This window comes from Stomoxys calcitrans, chromosome 1 (assembly GCF_963082655.1).
Source record: "Stomoxys calcitrans chromosome 1, idStoCalc2.1, whole genome shotgun sequence".
NCBI lineage: Eukaryota > Metazoa > Arthropoda > Insecta > Diptera > Muscidae > Stomoxys > Stomoxys calcitrans.
Window position 1 is genome coordinate 213,255,548 of NC_081552.1, and position 27,849 is coordinate 213,283,396.

General features: G+C 39.5%; 1 protein-coding gene across 6 annotated transcripts in view; it reads left to right on the top strand.

The window, feature by feature from the left end:
* The first annotated feature begins 1,847 nt into the window (after positions 1–1,847).
* LOC106090493 (F-box/WD repeat-containing protein 7) overlaps positions 1,848–27,849 on the top strand; it is a 36,139-nt gene continuing 10,137 nt past the window's right edge. For all 6 annotated transcript variants that reach the window (XR_001221838.2, XR_001221836.2, XR_001221837.2 and 3 more), the window contains exons 1-4: positions 1,848–2,015; positions 23,639–27,293; positions 27,362–27,543; positions 27,624–27,849. Coding sequence is in view for 1 of the 6 variants with exons in the window: in XM_013256699.2 (XP_013112153.2) it covers positions 23,727–27,293; positions 27,362–27,543; positions 27,624–27,849 (3,975 nt within the window). In the remaining 5 variants the exon portion in view is untranslated. The remainder of the gene's footprint in view (positions 2,016–23,638; positions 27,294–27,361; positions 27,544–27,623) is intronic.

Consider the following 27,849-nt stretch of genomic DNA (forward strand, 5'->3'; position numbering starts at 1 on the left):
AAAACACAAAGTGGATAGGCCCCATAAACATCATTAAGGATGTCAAATCTGACGATTGAAAATGTCATCATATAGGAGAAAACGTAAACAAAGAATGAATGTAAAAAGAGAACAAGTTGACATCCTCAATGCCAAGTACTGCCAAATATTAAAAAAAAGTATATCGGCTGATCGCTTGGCTTAACCTTATTCAGTGAATCCTGGTAGTCTAGTAGTATAAGTTATAATTAAATTATTTATTTATTTTTTTATAAGTTATAGTTTATAATGGAATTAATTGATGAAACTGCACTGTTGTGAACCAGGATTCACTAATAGAAGGTTAGGTCACATGCAAAACACAAAGTGGATAGGCCCCATAAACATCATTAAGGATGTCAAATCTGACGATTGAAAATGTCATCATATAGGAGAAAACGTAAACAAAGAATGAATGTAAAAAGAGAACAAGTTGACATCCTCAATGCCAAGTACTGCCAAATATTAAAAAAAAAGTATATCGGCTGATCGCTTGGCTTAACCTTATTCAGTGAATCCTGGTTGTGAACCAGCACAGTAAAATATAAGATATAATCTTGTTGTGCTTGGTGTTAAATAAATGAAATGAAAATGAAAAAAAAAAATCAGCTTGATGGCAAAATGATTTCTAGAAAGTTCTGCCATATAATTTTTATATTTTTTTTCGGTCGAACAACAACTTTTCGGTCGAACAACTGTCAAAACGCGTTATAAAATTGGTGACAAAGAAAATGCGAACACATGCGAACAAAAAATTGAGGTAAGCCTTCTAACCTATCAACAGAATAAAAACCTACCAATTTTGGTAGAATCCTACCAAAAACGGAGGCATTGTTTGTGAGGCTATAAACATTTGCAATTAATTAAAGCGAACTTTTACAGACGCAGCGACAGGCCGCATGTTTTTTGCCCATTGAGCCTAATATCAAGACACATTCATTTACAGGTAGCGGCAGTTGGCCAACAACAAAACATTCAGTTCATTCCCTGTCAAAATCGTTGTTTGGGTGTTGTATGGTTCTAAACTGTAATACACACACCCAACCAAAACTCGTTGACAGATGCAGTGCACTTCACGAGAAAAAAAATCATACTCAGCTGTTTACGATACACTACTTGGTAATTATGTCATGCCTAGTACTGAATTCATTCGCAGCGAAAATACCTATTAAATTATTGCGAAATCCGACGAACTCTTTTCTTTGCCAGCAAACAAAAATCCATCATCTTAATACCGTCAAAGCTGGCCGGCTGCTAACGTGAGATCACCTTTTTAAATCCGCCTTAGCCAGAACACAAAGACAACATCATTTTAACAAAGCTGATTAGTGCGCGCATGAGCGGATAATTTGCTAGAAGAAGATAACAACATAGAGAATGCAAACAAAAATCTGACATCTTAATACCGTCAAACCCGGCCGGCTGTTAAAAGCTGTTCGTGTGAGATCATCTTTTTAAATCTGCCGTGCCATTTCGTGAGTAATCAATAAAATAATTGCAATTAATTGAAGCGAAATTTATACTGACAAAGCGACATGGCGCCACTATTTTTCATAGAACTCAGCACCACTTCCACGCAATGTGTTCACATTTTCTTGGTCACCATATTTTTATAATGCTTTTTGACAGTCGTTGAAGCAAAAAGTCGAAGTCAGTACGAGGCTTTATTAAACAATCCTGCATACAATTTGAATATCCCCTAAGAATAAGAACGTACAAAACCTTTAAAAATACAACCCTTATCTTGGCCGTCGGCATTGTCAACGCTTAGTCGCAGGCGTTAATAAAATCATTACACTGAGATCGGCTTTGTTATCTGGCTGCAACTTTTGCTGCTGGTTAGTTTATTAAATATCACGAGAAAAAAATACTAAAAAAAGTTATCCAAAAAGTGCTTAAAACAACAGCAACCGATTAAAAAATTACATTATTTGGTTTTCTCAAATCTAAACTCTACCAACTAAGATAGCAGCTTAGCAAAACTTAATTAGTTTGAGGTAAGAAAGAGTGGCTTCCTGACAAACGAAATTGCAGTGTGTGTTCACAACTGACGAGAAAAGACGAAAAATTTCATAATTCAAGAACGTTTTTTTTTCTTGTTTCATGCAAAAATTTTTATAATGGATTGTTGCAAAAAAAGATGAACAAAATCAAGAAAATTACTCGTTTTAAAAGAAGGATTATATGAGAGGAAGAAAAAAAAGTATATAAATTAAAATTTGATGAATAGAATTAATGTGAGAAAAGAAAATATTTTCTGGGTGTCCGTGACGTTTGTCATATGTGTGTGCATGTGAGTGGTTGTGCTATCCCCTCTTTAATTTGTCGCGTTGCGTAGTGTCCATGTTTACTTAGACGACGCGCAGTGTTGCATTGCAGGTGTCGTCGGCCTATGTTTTGTAAATGATGAGCATTTTCTAAGGTTATGGGGAATGGGAGAAATGTCATCCCAAACACAGTGCAGTGGTCAGACCATCCATCACATCTTATATTTTTTTTGTAGCCACTAGTGTTTAATAAGGAGAAAACATAAATAGTTTGGGACAAACATTCTTGAACTCTAATTTCCTGCGTAGTTATTTCTCTTACGTTGCAATTTAGCAACTCGGCCGTCCACGAAGTTTTGTAAGTGAAAATTGTGTGTTGTGATGTTCAGCAATGTTTGGTGGTCATTTTGTGTCGTCCATCGCCATATTTGCGGACAGCAATAAAGATAAAATTAATTTAATCCAAAACGCACTAAATTTAGCGTTGGGGTTTTACGTGATGCAAAACATATCCAGATATGTATTTATTTTGATAATACGCAAGCCACATTGTGGTAGATTAGTGTAATTACCAAAAATATATGAAATAACCATGAAGAACAACATGTCTACGATTAAACGAGGGCTGCTGCATAAGTCTTTAAAATTGAGGGGCATTGTATATGGAAGGATTTTTTATTGGTAAAATCACAATACGTTCATTTGTAGCATTATCTGAAAATAGATAATTGCATTATGCGGTATGTTGGATGGGGAGCGGTGTATAATATACCAGACGAATCCTTGTTAACTGGGTGCATATAGTTTTCCCGTGTAGGGTTTCTAGGCAGAGACTTTTGTGTACGCGGAGGGATCTCAATTGGATGGCAGCAACTGTCTTCATTGAGTTCTTTGGGATCAAGTAATCATTTAGTCTTCTGGACTGTCTCCAGGCATTGGAGACGATATCAAGGCGGTAGTGGCAGCACGATCAGGCTGTCGCGATATCCGTTGAATGTTAGATGGCGCTGAAGCTTCGAGACTGATTAGAGGATGCAAGTAGCTTCGAACCATGGAATATGCTTTCAGGCTTTACTGAATCGCTATGTGACGAATTCCCTATTCCGTGAAGTAGGACATCGCTTAACTTGAAACTTAGAAAACACATGGGCAATTTTGTGGCGGTCGAGCACCTTTTGCGTCGCTGCCCCGAAAATCCTTGTTTGATTTTTTTAGGCAACAAGAGCCGGTGCACTCCGGCCTATCTCTGAGACTATCCACTCGATGCCGTTGAGTGCTCGCAACTGCACTTGTGGCTATACGGAGTATTCTACTATCCGCAACCTGTGGGCGTGGCCGGTAGCTCTCATCTGAGCTTTTCGTGATGAGCACCATTCAAATGGGAGTAGTCATCCCGTACAAGGCTCATCGGTGAGAGTTTTTCCTGTTAGTTCTTTTAGGCCCCTACAGACTCAAAAGATGCTCTAACGCCTCTAACTCCTCTCTACCCCCACAAAGTCTTTATAAAGCGAGGTCGAGACTGTCCTGCGTCCAGAGTCATAACCCGACATTGCCATGCCCAGTGAAGACTCTTATAAGAAACCTAAGGTCATGCTTCCTCGGCAGTGTATACTGGTGCGGTTATCGTGCATTGCTTTTATAATCTCAATAAGCTCGCATGGGTGTGGGATCCCTGATTTCTAAGCACAACAAACCTCATCAGCGAACTATTTCTGACTAGATCCTCTACCATCTTGTATACCGTCTATATGATTCCCTAACTCATAAATATTCTATAACATCTGCCCCGGTGCCCCCAACTAACTTGCACCCATTCGTACATACCTAAGTTCCAGAGGAAGACGGACTAGCCCATCTTTCCCTATTTCTGGAAAACGACTTTCAAATCGTCATAAAAGAAAGAACGAACTCTTTAGATGTTTTCCCCCTGTGCGGACAACCAGTGGTATCGAGTGGACAGTCTCAGTGAGAGGCAGAGTTATTGACCATAACGGCCCCTCGGCAATCGGTCGTATGCTTGGGCAATAAACGCAATTGAACAGATGCGAGAGTGTTCGTTTTTATAAAATTGGTCATATGATCGTGTATTGTTGTTGTTGTGGGTGTGGGAGGTTGCAGCTCTTGCTGATGAAGTACTCTATCGGGTCAATCCGGTACGTACAACCGGCTACCATGGGATTGATCGTGAATTGTGTGCGACGATAGTTTAACTTGGGTGCATTTCTCTCATTATGTGTGTTTGTATGGACCGGAACGAAGTTGCTCGACTATTAAGCTTAACGAGGATCGCTACCTCCACCCACAAACATGAGGCTACAACAACAACAACCATACCATATCATGTATTTCGTGGTCGCATGGACTTGCGCCTGCAGTACCGTGCTATCATCAGGCAACTGAAAACAGAATTGATTCTCAGGATCCTCAATGCAGAAACTTTTACGTATTTGGTGTTCTAGCTGTGATAAATCCGTGTAGTTGTTGTTGTAGCAGTGTGTTGTACACTGAGGCGGCAGCCCTTGCCGATGAAGGAATTCATCGGGTCAATACGGCACGTACAACAGGCTGCCATGGAATTGATCCGTGTAGTATTAACTACCAGATGGCAATGAAAGAGTTCTCTCAATCCAAGACTGTGCTGCTGGTAAAACAATGTTTCGCGCTCGACCTCAAGTGTCGCTTGAGGTATACGATCCGAAACTTTTTCCAACTATTCCGATCTCCTATAACCTCGCAAGGGTATGACTTGTTCCTATTTCCTATCCACTCTCCCATCGTCTTACATCATTTAGCCGCAGTGGCTGCCTTTTACCTAATCTGTATGTCAATGGGTCGGACATCTAGAATAGTCCCTAGTGGCCTATACTTCCCTGGCGGCCAACGTAGCGCAGAGGTTAGCATGTCAATCTATGACGCTAAACGCCTGGGTTCGAATCCTTGCGAGAACATCAGAATAAATTATCATCGGTGGTTATCTTACTCTAATGCTGGCGACATTTGTGAAGTACTGTACCATTTGGTACAACAGCCATGCAAACAGCCTTATCATTGATTTTTAAACTTGAATCGGACAGCACTGATTCATATGTGAGAAGTTTGCCCCTGTTCCTTAATGGCCTCGCCTATACCAAGACAATATGTTCTCTGAAGTTTGCCCCTGTTCCTTAATGGAATGTTCATGGGCAAATTTGTTTTGCTCTATACTCCTCATTGCCTCGCCTATACCAAGACAATATGAACTCTTCTTTTCAAGTCTCACCTCGATTTTGCGGCCTTTCTTATATGTTTCCAGGAGATGTGAGCCTTCTCGGAACGATTCTGAATGTGACACTTCCTTTTCAAGATCACTTCCAAGTATTTGAGCTTGTCTGATATTGAAATCATTTTGGCGCTTCAATTTAGTCTACCTTCGTATTGCTCCTTACGAGGCAGATACTAGTCTGTTACATGTCTTCATGTAGGCCCCTAGTTCCAGCCCAATTGTATGTCATCTGCAAGAACCTTTCTCTTTAGGATGTATAAAATATTATAGGCCAACACAATCAAAAATACGTCTCACAAATGTCTTCCTGTTTGTATAAAATTTAATCACAAACACACAGACGTACATGCATACATACATACATATTTGATGTAGTTACTGCAATCCCTTCTAAGTTCGGCTTTCAATATTCCTTTTAAAGAAATCTCACAGGAAATCACACACTGTAAGCGAAACAGCAGGGTATAACTACATTGTGTTTTTGGCTTTAGTATTTCTTCTACTTTATATTGTTCATGGGCACACACACGCACACAAAGCTAGAGTTATACAAACCTACATACCAATACAAAATTTTTACTTTATTGCTGATTCACATAGGAAGGAGATTTTTTTGCAATACTGTAAGGCAACAACTCAACGTGCAGTATTACTGGCAACATTGGCGATCAACAAGAATAGTAGTAATACAGTAATACATATTGGGAATTGTGGAAACAGAAAACTGACGTGGAAACATCAAACATTTTATTATTTTTTCTTATAACTAAAAACAAAATCAGTGTTAGGGCGAGCTAGAGGGGAGAAGGTTAAAAGGAAATTTCTGCTGCTGCCAAGACATTGGGCATTGTCACGTCGGCATCGTTGCAATACTTTTTTTATCTTACTGCTGAGTGCATAATCCATTATCATTTATTAATAGCTACCAATGTGAAAGGGATTCAGATCCCATGAGCGAAATAAGGCCGGCCTGCTTAGGCAATAAACGAAAGTGAAGAAGATGCGAGCAGATACTTAAGTAAACGCCATCGAATGCAGAGGATGTATGATTTTAGTAGGTAGATGCGTTTAGGCGATCTGAGTTGAGTTGGGCTGAGCACAGCTCTTCTTGTCTGCTGCCTGGCTGCAAACTGTGACAGCAAATTGTTTGCGCTGCTACTCCTTGCAAAAGGTATGAAATACATTATGGGAATTTCTTTTATTCATCGCACACACTGCTCAACCACCAACAGTTGTTGTTTTTATAAAATTGGTCATATGATCGTGTATTGTGTGCGACGAGAGTTTAACTTGGATGCATTTCTCTCTTTGTGTGTGTGTGTCTGTGTGTGAATGTGTGGATGAATGTGGTATCATCTTTTTGCTTGTTCTTTTTATTTACAAACGATATATGTATTATGTAAAAAGACATGTTTTGAGGAATCGCATCGTGGTCGTCTTTGTTGTTGTTGTTGTCCATCCCTCCCATTGATTGCAAATTTGTTATGCTTTACAGCTGATTTTGAGGAGCGAATCTTTAAAATGACATACTGCTGGTTAGTTGTCTTTTTTCTGCAGTCACCTTCTGGGAATCTTTTTATTCGATTTTTGTCACAGCAGATCAACGACATCAACAACAACAGAAGGTATTGAATTTTCCTTTTGTTCTTGTAAAATATGCATACAATTGACTTTAAGAGAACTCTGAACAACAGATATACGATATTGTATCACACCTGACTAAACTTTTTTGTTTTTGTTTCATATAATGTGGGACAATTGATTGGTTGCATGCGAAAACCTACTTTTGTAATTTTGAACGTCAATATTGATGGATTACGGTGGTTTAAAGCTTTGATATTAGGGAAATTTTGATCAATTTTGAACTTTGGGTTTGGATTATTCGGAGTGTTAAAAGGGCAACAATGCTTGCTGGATACCTTGTATTGCCAAGGAAATGAGACCAGTTATTGCCACAATATGAGAAGATAACAGGCACGTCACTTATTCTGGAGCTTAGGAAGTATGTCCTCGGACTGCTGTTTAGAGTTCTGACTAATGCAGCGGGATTTTAACTTTTTTTTTTACTGACGAGGAGGAGCTGAAGATGGTTGAGCCCCTTTTGAGCCACCAATGAAAGCTCTTCCTTGATTAGCCAGTTCCCTTTTCCCTTCTATTTTAGTTTTACTGCGTACTGTACGGTAATATGGTGTAATTCTATCTGTCATCTTCTATCTGTCATCTTCCCCCCTAGCATGGGGTATAGTAACACTTATCAAGTCATTCCCTTTGTAACACTTGAAAAGTCGATGTTCGTCCCATATATTAGATATATTGACATTCTAATGGCCATTTTGTCCATCTTTTGTGTAACTCAAAAGATCTCTCATACAGCAATAAGAGCAAAAATGAGCTATTTCGATATACAGTTGGGTGCAAAAAAGGGACACCGGCTAGACAGACAAACAAAGGATTCTAAAGCGACTAAAATGAGAGCTATATCGATGGTTTAAGCAACTTTCTATTTCTAATAACTTTAAAAACATTTCCTGTTATAAAAATGCCTAACGTTTAAAGATATTTTGTAAAGAAAGTACTATTACTAACAAGAAAAAGGCTTTCATTTCGGCTGGGCCGAACTTTGGATACCCAACACCTACATATGTAAACCACCTTTTGCCAAAATCCGCTGAAAAATGCATAATTTATGCCCCCAAAGCAGCTTTAACAAAATATGGACCGATTTGGAACAAATTCGACACGGATATTAAATACAAGTCATTGATAAATTTTGTAGAACAAAATATTGGTCTTTTTGGTAGCCATATCCAAATATAAACCGATCTGAACCATATATGACACGGATGTCGAAAAGCCTAACATAAGTCACTATGTTAAATTTCGGAGAAATCGGATTATAAATGTGCCTTTTATGGGGCCAAGACTTTAAATCGAGAGATCGGTCCACATGACAGCTACATCCAAATCTGAACCAATCTGCGCCAAATTGAAGAGGGCTGTCGAAGGGCCTAACACAAGTCACTGTCTCAAAATTTCGGCGAAATCGGATAATAAATGCGCCTTTTATGAGCCCAAAACCTTAAATCGAGAGCGATTGGTCTTTATGGCAGCTACATCCAAATCTGGACCAAAATTTCGGCGAAAACGAACTATAAATGTGCCTTTTATGGGCCCAAAACCTTAAATCGAGCGATTGGTCTATAGGGCAGCTATATTCAAGTCTGGACCGATCTGGGCCAAATTGAAGAACAATATTGAAGGGCCTAACACAACTCACTGTCCCAAAGACCTAAGACCTTAAACCGTGAGATCGGTTTATATGGCAGCTATATCCAAATTTGAACCGATCTGTGCCATGTCCCCAATTTTGGCGAAAACCGACAATAAATGCCCCTTTAATGTGCCCAAGACCTTAAATCCGACGATTGTTCTATAGGGCAGCTATATCCAAATCTGAACCGATCTGGGCCAAATTGAAGAAAGATGTCGAGTGGCCTAACACAACTCACTGTCCCGAATTTCAGTAAAATCGGAAAATACATGTGGCTTTTATGGGCCTAAGACCCTAAATCGGCGAATCGGTCTATATGGGGGCTATATCAAGATATAGTCCGATATAGCCCATCTTTGAACTTAACCTGGTTATGGACAAAAAAAAAAGAAACTGTGCAAAGTTTCAGCCCAATTATCTCTATTTTTAAAGACTGATTTCATTAACGTGATTTCAACAGACAGACGGACGGACATGGCTAGATCGTCTTAAATTTTTTACGCTGATCAAGAATATATAAACTTTATAGGGTCGGAAATGGATATTTCAGTGTGTTGCTAACGGAATGACAAAATGAATATACCCCCATGCTTCGTTGATGGGTATAAAAGCGTTCAAAATTATGTTGTGCAAAATAATAGGGACAATAAAACAATTCATTTGAAAAATGCAGAAAATTCCTTAAAAGTTGTTATTCAAAGTAAATAAAAAGCAGTTATTTATTCGTAAAGATATAACAACAAGAGTTTAGGCCAAACATTTTATTTTTATTGAAGTTTTTCTACTTGCAACATAGACAGCTCGAGGCACTGTGACCCTGTTATAAGAAAAAATAGTCATAAGCTACAAAACTTACAATGGAAAATGACTGAATTACTTAAAGTTTCAAAAATGTAGACGGAAAATGCTGTAAAATTCCAGAATCCTGCGCCAAAAGACCGAAAATTTTGAGACGATACAAAGTGGGAGCTATGTCCAATTGTGAACCAATTTTGATGGACCTTGCCGGGTGTTCTCAGATGGGTTATTAAACAATCCGTATAACATTTCTAGCAAATATGTTCAAGCTGTAATAACTACGGTTCCCAAATGACAACATTATTGCAAATTACCCAAAATTTGATAATGTGGTACTCCTCGCGAAAAGGGTTGTGCAAAATTTTGGCAATATTGGTAAAAAAATGCTCTTGCAGTGCTTCTAGAAGTGAATATCGGGCGATATACATATATAACAGCTATATCTAAATCTGAACCGATTTCTATAAAATTCATCTATAATGTCGAGAGTCAAGAGAAAATCCTTCCTGCCATATTTTGAGAGAATCGATTAACAAATGACCATTTGATTGCAATATTACTGCAAATCGGACGGACATATATATATGGGAGCTATGTCTAAATCAGAACCGATTTCAAGCAAACTTTATAGACATTGTGGAAGTAGTCGAGGAAAGCGTTTTAAATTTGGGAAGATTGGTTAATAAATGCGCTTGCAGTGGCTCTAGCAGTGAAAAGTGGGCGATATATTTATATATATAAATGAGAGCTATATATATAACTGAACCCATTTTCATGAAATTCACTAGTAATGTCGAGAGTCAAGAGAAAATCCTTCCTAACAAATTTCAAGAGAATCGGTTAACAAATGACAATTTTATTGCAGTATTACTGCAAATCGGCCAAACATATATATGGGAGCTATATCCAAATCTAAACCGATTTCTATGAAATTCTCTTGTAATGTTGGGAGTCATAACAAAATTCTTCCTGCGAAATTTCGAGAGAATCGGTTTACAAATGACCATTTTATTGCAGCATTACTGCAAATCGGACGAAGATATATATGGAAGCTATATCCAAATCTGAACCGATTTTTTCCAATTTTAATAGGCTTCGTCTCTAGGTCGAAAAACATGCCCATACCAAATTTAGAGACGATCGGATGAAAATTGCGACCTGTAGATTGTACACAAATTATCATGGACAGGCAGACAGACGGACATAGCTAAATTGAATCAGAAAGTGATGTGAGTCGATCGGTATGCTTATCAATGGGTCTATCTCTCTTCCTTTTGGGTGTTACAAACTAATTCACTAAGTTATAATACCCTGCACCACTACTGTGGTCAAAGTAGATCATTCAACAAAGGTTGATATATTCAAAATAGTCAAGTATGATATTTTCAACTGGTCAAATATATTGGGTTGTCCAAAAAGTAATTGCGGATTTTTCATATAGTCGGCGTTGATAAATTTTTTCACAGCTTGTGACTCTGTAATTGCATTCTTTCTTCCGTCAGTTATCAGCTGTTACTTTTAGCTTGCTTTAGAAAAAAAGTGTAAAAAAAGTATATTTGATTAAAGTTTTATTAAAAATGCATTTACTTTCTTTTAAAAAATTCGCAATTACTTTTTGGGCAACCCAATAATATGATAACTAAATATAATTTTTCATATTTTTCAATGAGACCGTCTTAAGCCACAGTAACTCCCAAGTACAGCTTAAAAGCCGACAAACATGTTGATGAAAATACCATGGTTTAGGGAACGTTTCTTTTCAATTGAATGCGCACCGTGGACATAATGAAATCTACAAATTACATTAAAATTGTACGGAATTGTATTTTTACATTATCGGAAGACTACAAGATGGTCGGATGGATTTTCTTACGGAATTAGAGCTACAAAACTTGGGAAATTACTATGGAAAATGGCTGAATTTAGAAAATGCTGATTTAAATGGATACCCAAATCAGAAACCTGCGTTAGAAGACCGCAAATTTTGAGGCGAAACAGTATGTTTGACATTTAATTAATGGAAATTGTTTTTGAAGTCTACACGCATAAAAATATTTCTATAAATCATCGATCTAGCTCTCAATTTACTCGCTTTAGAATCCTTTGTTTGTCTGTCTAGCCTATTTTTTGCACATAACTGTATATGTAGATATATTCGTCAATGTCAAAAGAGCTTACAACTCATTAAACGTAAATAACAAAGAAAACGTTTAGATAGACGAGTCTGGATCTAAGTGATTGTTGTTGTTGTTGTAGCAGTTTATTGTGTTCTATCTTTCGTCTGTTTGATTCTATTGAATGTCCAGACCCAGGAACTTATAGACTAAGATGGGATGCGTCCAGAGGGATCTGGGTCTGAGTCGGTAGGGTTTGGCTGGGTCACAATCGGGACATACATCTTGCACGTCGACATCAATCCTTGCTCTGTAAGAGTTGAGGCGGTTGCATCAGCCGGATAGAGCCAGAACTACTCTGGTTTGCGGGGGGAGGTCAATTTCTTCATGTGCAATGGGAGGCGGTCGTTCTCCAAGGACTGCATTCAACCGGTAGCTATTTACCGTGTCGGCATGAATGTTGTCTAGACCCCTTAGATATGTCGCTTGATCTAGAGGTTCTCTCTCTTGTAGCGCTGAACCTCACGCTCTAGATCTACCTTAAGTCTTCTGGGCGGTGGATATCTATCCACAAAATGATGATTTGGATGGTCTCTGCGACAAAAGTCTTCGCACTGGTAGGATCTTTGTCTCCTGATGGAGTTGGTCCATATGAGAACTGAGGAGACAGCCCGTCGCAGTTCGGAGGGTGGCATTCTGACAGATTTGAGTATTATTCCACTGCGAGTCACAGAGCTGACACACACTGACGATGCATAACTTACCACAGATCGACCAATTGTTTTGTACGTGGTCAACAAGGTTTCTTTGTCTGCACCCCAAGTGACCTGAGGACCTTGTTTCTACTTTTGACTTTATCGCAAATTGCTGTAGCATGTGGGGAGAATGTGTAAGAGCTGTCAAAGTGTTCTAAATGAATGTGTTTCGTTCGTCTGGGTTTCTTTTTCGACATCGACAAAAAGGCTATTAGTCGATCTACCCAAGTCCGTCCGTCTGTGGAAATCGCGATAGCGGTCGAGTGAACAAAGATATCCGCTAAAATTTTGCGCAGATACTACTTATTAATGTAGTTCTTTTGAGACAAATCGGTTCATATTTGATATCTTGAGCCCCCAGAAGGTGCAATTGTTGTTGTTGACGTAATCTTCGTCGCGCTCCATAGGTGAGCAAACTTGTTCGGATACAAGAGGCCGAATTCCCCTGGAATGATATGGTCATCGGTTATTTAAAGGCGCCAATAACTTGCCTTGTCATATCGAGTATCACTGCCTGTGACCGGTGCCGACCGGCATCTCACTGAGACTGCCGGACCGATGCCGACCGGCATCTCATTGAGACTCTCCACTCAATACCGCTGATTGTCAGCTACTGCAATTCGGTTACTCCGTATGGAGCATTTCACTATCCGCAAACTGTGGACGCGTCCAAAGGACTAATCGCCGGGGGATCGTTATGACTATTAGTTGTTTAAAGGCGTAAATAAAACGCCTTGTTACATTAAGTAACACAGGCACTCAAGAGCCGTTGCGTGGAGGTGGCGATCCTCGTCAAGCTCCTATAGGTGAGTAAGCTCGTTCTGGTCCAAAGGACCGATCGCCGCGGGAACAAGATGGCCATTGGTTATTTAACGGACGAGCCCGGTAGCTCGCAGCTAAGCTTCTCGCGACAGCAATGAACACCACACAGATTGGACCTCAATGTTCCAGCCTGTGTGATGCTCACAGCTCTCCCGTGCCGGGCCCTAAACATCAACATGTATTGTGACATAATAAGTTAGGATACATTATGTAAAATTTTAGAGCGATCTAAGTGACCTTCTTGTGCACTCTAACAATTCAAAAGAAAACCTCAACATCTTTACTGCTCCCATATTCCTCAATGCTATTTCAATGACGTAATCTCCGATTCCTATAGGTGGACCTTTAGCACGGACTCCAAAGTCTCTTCGCCCCGCACACAGCTCCGCAACTATCCTGTGTAGCTGCGCTTTTATTCCTGTGTCCCATGTAGATAACCTTTTCTTTGACGTACGGACGCGTCTCTGGCTCACCCTGCCTCTTACTGGCAGATTGAACGCACCTTTCATTCCACCTACTCCAATGTGGTTTGTCAAACGAGAAGTTGTCCAAATATCAAACACAATCTATGACAGCTATACAAGATTATGAACCGATTTGAATCATGCTTCATGTTTTGATATAGCTGCCATATAAACTGATCTTGGGTCTTGAATTCTTGAGCCTCTAGAGGGCGCAATCCTCGTCCGATTTGACTGAAATTTGGCACGTAGTGTTTAGGTATTACTTAAGTATGATTCAAATCGGTACATAATCCGGTATAGCTGTCATATAAACCGATCTTGGATCTTGACTTCTTGAGCCAATAGAGCACGCAATTCTGATCCGGTTTGGCTGAAATTTTGCATGAGGTGTTTTGTTATGACATCCAATAACTGTGCTAAGTATGGCGCAAATCGGTATAAACCTGATATATCTGTCATATAAACCGATCTGGGAACTTGACTTCTTTAGCCTATAGAGGGCGCAATTCTCATCCGATTTGGCAGAAATTTTGTACAACGGCTTCACTCATGGCCTTCAATATACGTCTCTAATATGGCCTGAATCGATCAATAGCTTGATACAGCTCCCATATAAATCTATCTCCCGATTTTGCTTCTTGAGCCCCTACAAGTCCCAAAAGTCGTGCGTGAGTGTGCGTGAATAATTTTTTATCTCGTGAGCTTTAGTGAAAAGTCACTCACGTGCACATATCTAGTTTCGTGTGCTGTCTCATATTTGATTCGCATGTCCATGGTCCTGGCGTCTAAAATCATAACCATCGCCCTAATCGGCATGATACTCGTAGTCCCATTTATGCCAAGAGAACATGTCCTTGGACCTGTTAAAATATTCCTATCCTGTACTTTTTCTCCATCACGGTCCATCATACTACCGAAGCGCATGTCCAAATCATGCAGACCAAACTTTCGTAGAGACAATGGAGCATTTCGAGCCTTAAGTCTCTGCTGCATTGTGACCAACGAAAGCTTGGGTCAACGTGTTTAGTGAGCAGGCATATTTCTGTCTTTTTGGGGTTCACTTTGAGAAACCCTGGGCCAATCCTAAGACATTATCGATCTGCATGAAGAGATCATTTGGATCCTTCGCCTTAATAGAGATATTATGATATGGACTGCCACAATAGATTGAATCAAATTCTTGCTCTGCGTATTTGCTTACTACACTGTCTATAGTAATTACTCTCAGCAGCGGGTGTGCACTACAGTATGCTCGGTAGCTCATCTTTTAACCCATTCTCCCCTGCTTCCTTACTATTATGACATTCTCATCCCCTTTTGGCCGGGCAATATTAGGATCGTAATTGTCTGCCAAACATTCTCTCAAAACCACCATCCCATTTTTTAAGCTGATTGAAAACGATGGGTATCAAATAACAAGAAGTATTTGTAAAGTAACGGAATGTTGAATAATCTAAGCATATTCCCGCTCCGTCTTCTTCCTGATAGAGACAATTGATGCACCTTGGTTTGCCTCTTTGATAATCAGTAATCACAACATCCTATATCGAACGCGAAACCTGCTTAATAGGCCTAGGGTGAAAATACTATATTCCTATTTTGTTTGTTTGCTACCTCAAATTTATGACAATCTAAAACTATGCGCTGCATTCCATTCATTGTAGAATGAATGGTTGATAGAGGGCACAAACAATAAAAAAAAAGATTTTTAAATTAGATTTGTATGTGGTTCTCACGCAAAAAGGCTAAGCTGCAGTTTATCTGCGCGCCAGTCAGGAGAAGTATGGGCAATAGCAAAAATACAACGTTTTTGTATTAGTCATACACTATACAACACTTCAGAGGCTTTTGTTGTATGTGCATCATGCCTGCTGACTGCCGTCTGGTGTGGATGGTGGCGGTGAAGACGGTGAATAGTGTTAAGCTACGTACTTACATATGAACAACGTCCATCTGTGCATATCGTATGTGTTTGTCTGTTGTGTGTTGACTGGGAAATATTTTGCAAGGTGATTTTTGGGAAAATACTCGCTGCCACCATACCATCCATGGTGGTGTTCTTTATCCAAACAACAAAATCATTGGCCTTTGAAACAACAACATTCCTTGTCAGTTTTGTTGGCGTTTTGCGCCTACCTTTGCTTCTACGCCACACAGAGACACAGTGGTTTTACTTCAGTTGTATGTTTCACTTAGTTGTGCTGTAGCCGCTGCTGCTTTTGCTGTTGTTGTTGATGTTGTTCTTGTTACGTTTTTGCACTTCAGAGATTTCTTTCATTGTGATTTTGACGATGACGAAGACAAGGAGCAAGAGCTGAGATTTAGCTCCATTTTCCGTTGCAGCAATAAAATATTGTTATATCCTGCGAATGTGTGCGTATTTATTTACATATACACGGACGTATCTTTTTTTCTGAGTGTGTTTGTGTATGTTCGTAACTGACAACTGGCTAGTTTACTGCATCGTATATACGGGACTAGCGGGTTGTTTTCTTGATAACTTTGAAGCTAGGACCTACCAAATGTCGTAGCACTCAAACACTCCCAGAACAATACACTTAAGAACAAAAATCTGCGCACATTTGGAAATAGAAGTTGGGTGCTTAGGCCAGCGGTTTAATATTGTATATAAAAAGCTGTGATACGGCAGATCTTCACCTTTGTGTGTCATGGTCTGGTATCGAGACTCCACAAGATGGTCGCATCGAGCAACCCAGCGGCACCAATAACAGTAGATAATCGCATTGAGGAGGGTTACGGCAAATAACATACAGCGGTCAAAAAAAGTATTCATCATTCAATGTTTTTTTTTTAATAAGTCTACAAAAGACAATTGGAATAAAAACATATTAAACTAATGATGCAGTAGTGCTTGTGTGATATATATGTACACAATTTCATTGTTTTTAAAGAAAAAAATAGTATTTATTGGAACAAAAAGGGCCATTTTACAGCTGAACACAAAAAATTAAACAAAAAAAGTATTCATCATTGCAAAAAAACAGAAAAATTAATAACATAATTTAAAAAAATTAATACTTTGTTATTCGACCACCGCGTCTTATAACTTCTTTTAAACGGTTTGACATCGATTGGACTAATTTAGCGGTTATATTTTGGTCTATATTAGTCCATTCCTCCATTATCACCTGTTGCATTTGACTCTTGCTCGAAAAATTGCGCGTTCGAGATGTTCCCAAAGATGTTCAATTGGGTTCAAGTCGGGACTTTGAGGAGGAGTTTTAATGACTTTGGGGCAGTTATACAGCATCCACATCTTGGTATTTAAAGCAGAATGTTTGGGGTCATTATCTTGATAATATTGAAAGTTATTACCAAGCCCAAGTTTTACAGCACTATCTTTTAAATTCCTCTTTAAAATGTCAATGTAATACTTATGATCCATTACTCCATTAATAATTTCAAGATTTCCCGCTCCTGAAGCCGCCATACACCCCCAAACCATTAAACCACCTCCACCATGTTTTACAGTAGCAACTGTGTTTCGTTCTTCAAGCTCTGTATTTGGTTTTCTGTACACTATGACCTTTCCATCGCACCCAAAAAGATTAAACTTGCTCTCGTCTGCAAAAATGACTGTTTTCCAAAATGATTTGGGCTGTTTTACATACATTTTTGCGAAGTTTAGCCTTTTCACTCGGTTTATTTTATTTATAAAGGGCTTCTTACGTGCAGTTCTTCCTCTGTAACTATGCCTTTTGAGTGTATTTCGAATTGTTTGTGTAGTAACTTCCTTCCCTAAATATTCCATAGTGTTTTTACGAAGAATGGTCGCATTTGTCTTCGGAGTTTTCTGAACTTGCCGCACTAGCCAACGCACATCTCCAACTGAAAGTGCTTTTGGTCGACCAGATCTTGGTTTATTGTCAACAGTTTTCGTTTCTGTCCACTTTCTGATGATGGATTGTATAGTAGATCGTGGTCTATTTAATATTTCACTGATAGTTTTTTGAGTTAAACCATTCCTGTGGTGTTTTATTATCAAAACTTTTACCTCATCAGAAACCTCGTTTTGCTTACGACCCATTTTGTCAAAAACTATATTTTCAATGAAATTAAATATTTGCTGTCAAGGGCAAAGCCTCCTTTACTAAATAAAACAGAAAAGGGGGATTCCCAAATAATATTTGAATTTGACTTTGATGATAGCACATCAATGATGAATACTTTTTTTGTTCTGTTTTTGGTGTTATTATATAAAATTGCACTTTTTGCGCTAATTAAATTTATTTTTTGATTTTATTTTAAAACATATTACGAAAAATAAACTATTGCATAAAACTGCATTATTTGTTTACTTTAAATTTTCTTCAATTACCCAAAATAAGTGAATTTATTATCAATTTTGCTAATGATGAATACTTTTTTTGACCGCTGTACATGACATAAGGCCTTTGCATATGTATCATAGGCAGGGATGTTAACTTAGTACTTTTCGCTCTAGATTTAGTGCTTTTTAGGTCAGTAAAAACCCGAAAAGGCCAAAGTGGACGGTTTTATTTTATATATTTATTTCATGCAATGCAAAGCCATTAGGCCTATAAACAATCACACTATGCATTAGACGTACTTTTCTAACATAAGTTAAAAAAAACTACTCAATTAAAATAAAAAAACGTAAAAACTAAGAAAATGCAAAAACTTTTAACGTATTTAGCACTTACTGTATCTAGCCAAACTAAATAACAAATAGAAAACAAATTACTAAAAATTATAAGCAGCAACTGATCCTAATCCTTATCCTGCATTTCTAGTCAGCGCTTTTTGGCCTTTTTGTAAATTGGAGGTTTTTGATGTCGATTTTTGTCACGGCGAGCATATTATTCGTCTATTTCATTTAACAACATAATTTTTCCACAAACATTCCATTCCTATATTAATGAGTGCAATTTTATTAAAATTTTAGCCCAGGATTGCTTCTTGATAGGTAACACCTTTTCCTAGAAAAGTTGTAAAATTTTATTTTAACTACGCATTCAGACGGTTTTTATAGAGAAAGTGATAGAGAATAAAAGTTCGTTACTCATATGTGCAATAAAATGAGATATTCTACTTGGATTTCAACATTCAGAGTAACACTAAAATCGGCTAGGATATATAGTTTTAATTCAAATATAAAAAGGGGACAGTGAAGGGGAATTTGGAAACTTTGACAATAAACCATATTGGCTTTAATATAGCGGGGTTGGTTTTGATATAAAAATGCGCCAATTTTGCATTTAAAACTCTTCTTAAACTCAAAATTTTCATTTAAAACTCTTTTTAAATACAAAATAATGATAATATCTTTATGATTAAGGTCTACAAAATATGAGTATCTCATTTAGAAAATTTTGCAAATTTTTGACAAAAAGTCAAAATGTCTACTTTTTGTAAAGTATAATTTTTTAAAAGTCGAGAAGTCAATTTTTTGCAGAAATAAGTTAAAAATTAAATTTTGCTATTTTGATAAAAGTCTTAACGTCGACTTTCCATCCACACTTAGGTTCCCTAGTTAAAAACTATCAACAGATGCTTTTTGATGTCTAGATCCAAGAAAATTCAGTCAGGTCAAATGGTCTTCAACCATCAGATTTGGCGATAAAAATATTGGCCGACGAAATAGCCAGAATTTAGTAATCATACTACGGAATTAATGAGGCCATCAAAGTGCTCTTTGGCGCTTGCGTTTTATGAACATTTCACTAAGGAACAAGGGCAAAATTCTCACATATCAATGAGCGTTTTAAGGTAAATGATAAGGGGCCTCGTTTTTATAGCCGAGTCCGATCGGCGTGTCGCAGTGCGACACCTCTTTGGAGAGAAGTTTTTACATTGTATAGTTCCTCACAAATGTTACCAGCATTAGGGAGGGGTAAACCAGCGCTGAAAATTTTTTCTGATGGTCTCGCCATGATTCGAACCCACGCGTTCAGCGTAATAAGAGGAACATCTGAACTACGGTGGCCTTTATTCTAGTGATGCAATTCTTGTTTTATTCTAAAGCTATGCAATTTCTTGTGGTACGCTTTCTCGATAAGAGAGACATCACATATCCTGCGGCTGAACAAGCATGACGTCACTGCACGTCGCGCTAGAAACTGGAAAAAGTAAACTTCCGTAAAGAGAAGTTCGAGACGCCGAGCAGCTATGATAAAATGCCATGTACTGGCGGGTGGAGGCATAGTTTAGGGTTGCAAATTATTATTTTTTCTTCTCTGGATTCTCTTCAGTCATATATGTAGTCAGCTTGTCGTTTTTGACTACTTTAGTGGCCTGAAGTAGCTCAAGTATTCCGTAGTTCCAGCAGCAACCGCTAGTTAGTTGTTATATAAGCTAAAGTAGATATAGCATAAAGCGATCTTGTAAAGACTTTTGCCATTCAGTGTTTATTCAACATCTTCACATTTGCCCGCCTGTGTTCGTAAAGGCTTGTTTTTCGATGTGTAGGTATTTTCCCATCGTTTTGTTTACTGTGTTGTTGTTGCTTGTGTATCTTCTTACTTTACTACAACTTCCACCGCTGCCACTGCTGCTATGTGAGAATAACAACTGTCGTGCCCGTTACCGTTGCCGTCGTCGTCATTTGTGATCTTAGTTTAAAAGTGGTTGTTGTTATTGTTTTGATGTATCTTCAGAAGAAACACAAGAAGATGATGACGGAGAGAGACAAAGAGAAAAAATATGCTAAAGCTGTGCTTGACACTGCTAGCTGAACTGGCTGCTGCGCTCGCTCTTCTGACCGGCTGTCTGTCTGTTTGTATGATATTCTGCAGTTGTTGCTTTTGTAATAGCATCATAATTATCATCATCTTCCATTTATTCATCGTCATCGCTGTGTTTTCTGTCTGCCGTCTGACTGCTTTGTCTCTCAGTCTCTCGATCTGTCTGCATGTACTAGTATGTAGTATGTTGTTGTCTTTTATATGTGGTTGTTGTTTTTGTTATTCTGTTACACTCCACACCATATTATGGGAATTTTGCCATTTTTTTCGCTTCATTGCGGAATGTTGGCAGTTTCTGTTGTGGATTTGTACTGTAAAGCTGACTGGTGAAGATCGTTCCGTCGTCTGTTCGTTGGGTCCTCTGCAAAGTAATCATTCTTCATTGTTGTTGTTCCGTTTAGTGTTTTTTTTTTTTTTGGTTTGATACATCGAGGATATTTCTCCTCTTTTGTTTTTTTTTATTGTTTTGTTGGAAATCATCGCAGTTAATGGTTGACGGTTAAGCAGAGTCGTCACTCTTCGTTGTCTCAATTGAATGTTGATTAATTTGTGGCAATTATTAAGTGGTCCTCATTACCTCGGCATTTTCAATTTAGCTTTTCAACACCACAGCCTCCTCACGTCTCTCATTATGTGTGCAAAACGAGCAAGTGATTGATAGTCATGAGAATTTTGCCAATCCTAAAGGCAGGTGATATTTGTTCCATTTTTACTCCCTTTACAAAAAAAGCAGTGGGAAAAAAGAAGCATCTTTAAGCTTAAATGGCATCAATGGCGGCAAGTCAATAAACCGTCAGAGAGATAAAGATGTGTTGCAATGCTGTGTACGTGACTAACTCTGACCGGTAGTGCATTTGGTGAACCATTGATTCAAAGATCAATTCGGAAGTTCTTGCGACACCATTGGAAATTATGTGTGAATTGTGATTTAAAATATTTGTAAATGAACAAAACAAAAGAAAGTCAGTCAACCATGTACAAATGGAATTGGAGAATTTTTAGATCCAACCTTTATCAGCTGCGTGACATTTTGCGATTTAGTCAAAATTCCGTTATAAATGATATTGTCTTCGCAACAGTTTTATACTTGACTAAACTAAACACGCAAATATTTTAGATGCGACAGCGTTAATCAAACTTAATCAAGAATGTATTTTCGGAAATCTAAGCGTCCCAGTCTAACTAGTATAAGTTAGTATTCGGATCTAATCATACCTCGACAGGGATCCTATCTAGCATATGAAACGAATAACTATTGGGGTAAGTTTTCAAGACAACAGTTACATATATGCCAGGTATTGCCATGCCAAGTTAACGATACGTAAAAGTGTAAAATCAAATCCCTGTTGCACGAATTGCTTAAGGACAAAAACACTATGCCAAGATCAATGTCGAATATATACACGAAGAGACAACATATTTCCTGTAAGAAGGCACAGATGTAAAAAGATAGGATCGCTCCTATCCAAAAGTTATGGCTGAGTATTACCTGGAATACCTCGAAGCAGTTGACACGGTTACACTACTGTTAGGATTGCACACGAAGGAGAGGTTGAGCGTTGTCGATACACTATTCCATGCAGTATAAACTACAATACAACCCTTGCCTTTGACATTATTGATCCATAACTAGAATGTATAGGCGTAGGAAACATGTATATCCTACCGAATGACATCAGTTACCTGCTGTCCAGTTATAACCGTTTAGTACTCGAAGATGTGCTAAGTTCAGATCGCCAACCTATATTTATATTGATTGAGCCCCGGACGTTAATCATTCTAAAGAAAGAGGAAGAAAAAAAACAATAACAAAAATAAAATGTCTTCTGAGAAAATACTTATTCTAGCTTCAGGAAACTAAGCACATCGGCGTAACGCAGCAGCCGCTAGTGTTATATCAGCTGCACGAAAACCTCATGTGTGAACTTATTTTCCCGCAAAGGCAGTGAGGCTCCTTAACGAACGTAATGTTTTTCGAACGTGATGTGTTACGAACGTGTTGTGATTCGAACGTGAAAATAAAAAGAATGAGTGGGGATAACAACGCAGTTGACAGAAACGAAAAGAGACATGTGTACCAGCGGTTGTTGTTGTTGTAGCCACATTTGCATGTGGAAGTGGCGATCCTCGTCAAGCTCTTATAGGCGAGCAAGCTCGTTCCGGTGCAAACGACCAATCGCCGCGGGAACATGATGGCCATTGGTTATTTAAAGGCGCCAATACTCGCCTTCGAGCATCATAGGCAATCAGCATTTAAACAAGAGCCGGTGCCACCCGGCCTCTCACTGAGACTCTCCACTTGATACCGGTGACTGTCCGCGACTGCAGTTGCAGCTACTCCGTATGAAGCATTCCACTATCCGCAACCTGTGGACGCGCCAGCTATGCTTCTCATGATAACTAAGAACAACACATAGATTGGAGCTCAAAGTTCCCGTGTGTGATGCTCATAGTTATTCCGTGCCGGGATCGGCAGCGATGAATCGCATTTGCGGTATCACGCAAACGCATTATTGATGTGTATGTGTATGCATCGTTTTAAAGCAAACAAGTGACGCCATTTTAATCTACTACCGCAAATACTTATACTCGTGTAAGTTGTTGTTGTTGTAGCAGTGTGTTGTACATTGAGATGAAGATGTTGTAGTATCCTGGTTGTCCTGATTGTCCGCGACTGCAGTTGCAGCTACTCCGTATATGGAGCATCCCGCTATCCGCAACCTGTGGACGCGCCTGGTAGCTCTAAACTGAGCATCTCGTAATGACGATGAACAACACACAAATCCGAACTGGGAGTTCCAACCCGGGTGGTGCTCATAGTCATCCCAATCCCGTGGCCAAGGGTTAGGTGGAGGCTAGTGAAGTAATTGAATCTGGATCAAAAATTCTTAGTTATATATAGCCACTATATAGACCGATCTCCAGACTTAAAGTCCTGAGGCAATAAATTGTTTTTATTACCCAATGTTTTTATACGCAAGACATCAAAATTATAAATACCCAGACATCAAAATATATATTACCCAATTTACCGGGTAAATACCTTTTGGGTGCTTACCCATCGCCTATCTCTACCCATGAGGGGTTTAAATAGTTTCTCTATAATTGGTTTATTTTTTTTTCTTACACTCTTTCGTTATAGTAAAACGTTTTTGGATAATAAGGAGCTACACACGAAAAGCCTATAACTGTCATCGCGGTAGAAGAAGCCTTAACGTTTAAGGTATATTATGGAAGAAAAATGTGTGGACGAATTTGAAGCAGTTGCAATAAATTTATCCAAATCAAGTGATTCAACATCCGCATTTAGGCTTAATCCAGCCAACTTTTCTGCCAAGTCAATAAAACCATACTTTTTGTCATCGTCGTCGTCTTTAGAGGGGACGACGAGTGCAACGACTAGCACATCCAAACTATCATCATCTCCGCCTCTGTCGTCCAGTATATACTGTTCAGAGAATATATCGCCTAATTGTAAAAGCGAGAAAAGTGTAGATTTCTATAAGCCAACAACAAGTCGTGGCTCCATGTCGCTACTACAAGAGGAGGAGTTCGAAACAAATTCACAGCATGCTTTCGCCGAAGTTGTCCTTGACGATGAAACCACCACATCCGGTGTATTGGAGGCCTATGAAATAAGTTCTTCGAATTTATTGCCGCCAACGTCTTCGCATGGAGATGATGATGACGACGACGAATTAACATTGGAGCATGTGCCAGTAGCTGATGACAATAGTTCGTCAACAGACACCATACAAATAATAAAATTGTCGTCGGATTCTTCTACTGGCTCATCGGCGGGCAATAATGGCTTCTATAACTCATCCGAAGTCCATGTGATCAAAGATGACGATGATGAGGAAGACGAAGACGACGAAGGTGATGACGATATCGAAGAGGATGATGAGGAAGACTATGTTGAGGATCAAGAGGCAGTGATTATTGATAATAACGTGGACAATGAGGTTATGATTGATGATGACGAAGAGGATGATGATGACATAGAGGAAGATGATATGAATTCTACAAATCAATCAGCCAACAGATGTTCCCAAATAAATGTCTCCTCAGTTCGTGCCACAGCCAATGCCATAAATAATGGTGTCATAATGAGCACCAATGGGAACATGATATTCCTGGAAACGCCCGTGGTTGATGAACAGCAGCATTCGCTGCATAATCCTCAAACGACTGCATCATCGCAAGTATCCAATGAATATGTTAGTGATAAAAATGTCGTTCCCAAACGCCTGAGTGATGAATTTTCTAGAGGATCAGGCGAAGTGGGCGATGAAACTCCTTCTTCGTCGTCGGCTGTTGGCAGCAGCAAAATCCTGCATCAGCCTAAGGAGTTAGTATACGAATTGACAGAATCTCAAGTATGCTCGGAAAATGAACACATGTCGTCCCGCTTGAAAAATATGAACTTGAATCATACCAATTGTAAAAATACTCAGGATTTACCGACTAGTAGTTCGAAAACGGCAACATCATCCTCACCCCAAGCGTCGTCGTCCATTGTCATGTCAACATTGCCCGCTATAGAATCAATGGATTTATTAGAACGTCGTGATTTTGAGCAAGAGCAACGTTTGACAGGTGGCATTATACTGAAGACAAGTGCGTTTAGCAAGGATGGCATGTTGCAGTTAGGTTTGGTGAAATCACGAATCATGAACAACGAAGACCGAATAGCGGAGGAGCATGCCACAAGCAGCATAACACGTGGATTTTCATCGGATAGCAAATGTACCTACAAAGATTTATCTGCCACGCCAACAAGTAGTCGAAAATTTAATGTACGCCTGACCAAATCAACTGCCAAAATGAATTTGAGCAACACTCTAAGTCATAATCAGCAACTGCAGTTGCAACAGCAACAGCAGCAACAACAACAAAAGACATCACACTACAGCACTGAACTAAAAAACCGAACAATCTCGTCCTCTGTGAATCCCTCCTCATCCTCTTCCGCCTCTGCCTCAACTTCAACCTCCACATCCTCGAACTCTACATCGGTGATTGTAGAAGCAGCTTCTACGCTGGGTTCGGACGTCTATTCGAATTCCAATTCAAACGATAGTCTAATATCCCGACCCACATACACCAGCACGGCAATAACTAGTAAACAAGCCAACCAATTACGCCAAGAAAAGCCAAGTCAACAAGATAATCCTGGTCCCTCCACATCAACTTCGTCATCATCAACATCATCGTTATCGTCTGCAACAATTAAGCCTTCTTCATCATCATCGTTGTCCTCCTCCTCATCAACATCATCTTCGGTTGTGGTCCGAGTATTTGAAAATGGTTGTAGTCGCACCAGTGCCATACAACCCCTTGTGAGTAATTCTAATCATAACAGTAATTCATCCACAAATGAGCACCAAGACGATGACGTTCAGCCCTCAACATCGTCGGCAAGATGTCAGTACGCCCCGCCACCCAGAAGTCACAGACAAGTCAATGCAAGCGCTCAAACTAATGAAAAATATTTGTCACGTTCTTCAAATCCCAGCAGCGGTAGCATTGGTAACAGCAATGCTGTCGCGAATGATGTGTGTCTGGGTGGCGGCATCTCCAGCGGTAACTCCACGGCGAGCCGAACGAGTGGTAGTCGTCGTTCCGAGATATCACAAAATCTTATAAACGACTTGCGAATGTTAAATGAATTGGATAACAACTTTACATTCAACCATCAAAATTCTAGTTGGTTCGATTGTGAGGATAATAATTCAGATGTTGAGGAAATTTGCACCTGTCATCAGAGCCTGCTTGGTGATGGCAGCAGTCATGGTGGCAGCATGAGTGACTTGAACGACGGGGATGATTTGGACACATCACATGTCTATGGCGGCAAAGATGCTGGAGGGGATTTGTCCTATAACATTATGCAAAATCTTTCCATATCAGAAGATGTGTCGTCGGCATCTCCCGAATGTAATATCAATCGGAAACGCAAATACCAGGATAGCCGTCTGCTGGATCATGACTATAACTCAACAATCATCACGGGAAGTGGCGGCGGCGGTGGCACTGGTGGCGTCACAGCCTTGGAGAGTAATAGTCGTAAACGCATAGCATACGACTATGCATCTACGCCCCGCTCCTCACAGACAAATTCCTCCAGTGGTCTGGTCCATGTTTCAAGCGCTTCCGTTGCCCCACTTGCCACATCGGCCACTGGCTCACCTTTGGGTAGACGCACACCGCGTTCCTTGATTCCCACACGCGACAATCCTCCGCCCGAATTACAACAATGGCTTTTGCAATTCCAACGCTGGTCTCATGCAGAACGTCTGCTGGCCGTGGACCGCCTGATAGAGCATTGCGAACCCACTCAAGTTCGCCATATGATGAAAGTTATCGAACCACAATTTCAGCGAGACTTTATATCGTTATTACCTCGAGAATTGGCTTTGCAAGTTCTATCCTATTTGGATCCTCAGGATCTGTTGAGGGCTGCCCAAACGTGCCGAAGTTGGCGATTCCTCTGCGATGATAATCTACTATGGAAGGAGAAATGTCGTCAGGGCCAAATTCTAACAGAGCCACGCACGGATCGTCCAAAACGGGGACGAGCGGGAAATATGCCACCTATAGCATCACCTTGGAAGGCTGCCTACATGCGCCAGCATATAATCGAAATGAATTGGCGTTCGAGACCCATAAGACAACCTAAAGTACTGAAGGGTCACGATGAGCATGTCATAACATGCTTACAGTTCTCGGGTAATCGCATTGTGTCTGGATCAGATGACAACACACTAAAAGTGTGGTCAGCTGTTACCGGCAGAGTAAGTGTATTTGAAATCTTTGCGTAGAAAGTGCAAAAATCATGATATATATCTCTCTTGTTTTGCAGTGTTTGCGTACTCTAGTGGGTCATACGGGCGGTGTGTGGTCCTCCCAGATGTCCGGCAACATTATAATCTCAGGTAGTACAGATCGAACACTTAAAGTGTGGGACATGGAAACGGGCCAATGTGTGCATACGCTATTGGGCCATACCTCGACTGTACGCTGTATGCATTTGCATGGCAATAAGTATGTTTTTTTTTTTTTTAATCATATTCTAGTCATCCATGGAAAAGAATGTTAAATTTTTAATTTTCATATATGCACAGAGTTGTTAGCGGTTCAAGAGATGCCACTTTACGAGTTTGGGATATTGAACAGGGAACATGTATGCGGGTGTTAGTGGGGCATTTGGCAGCGGTACGTTGTGTGCAATATGATGGAAAATTAATTGTGTCTGGAGCCTATGATTATATGGTTAAAATTTGGCATCCAGAGAGATCCGAGTGTCTACATACTCTTCAAGGACATACAAATCGAGTATACTCATTACAG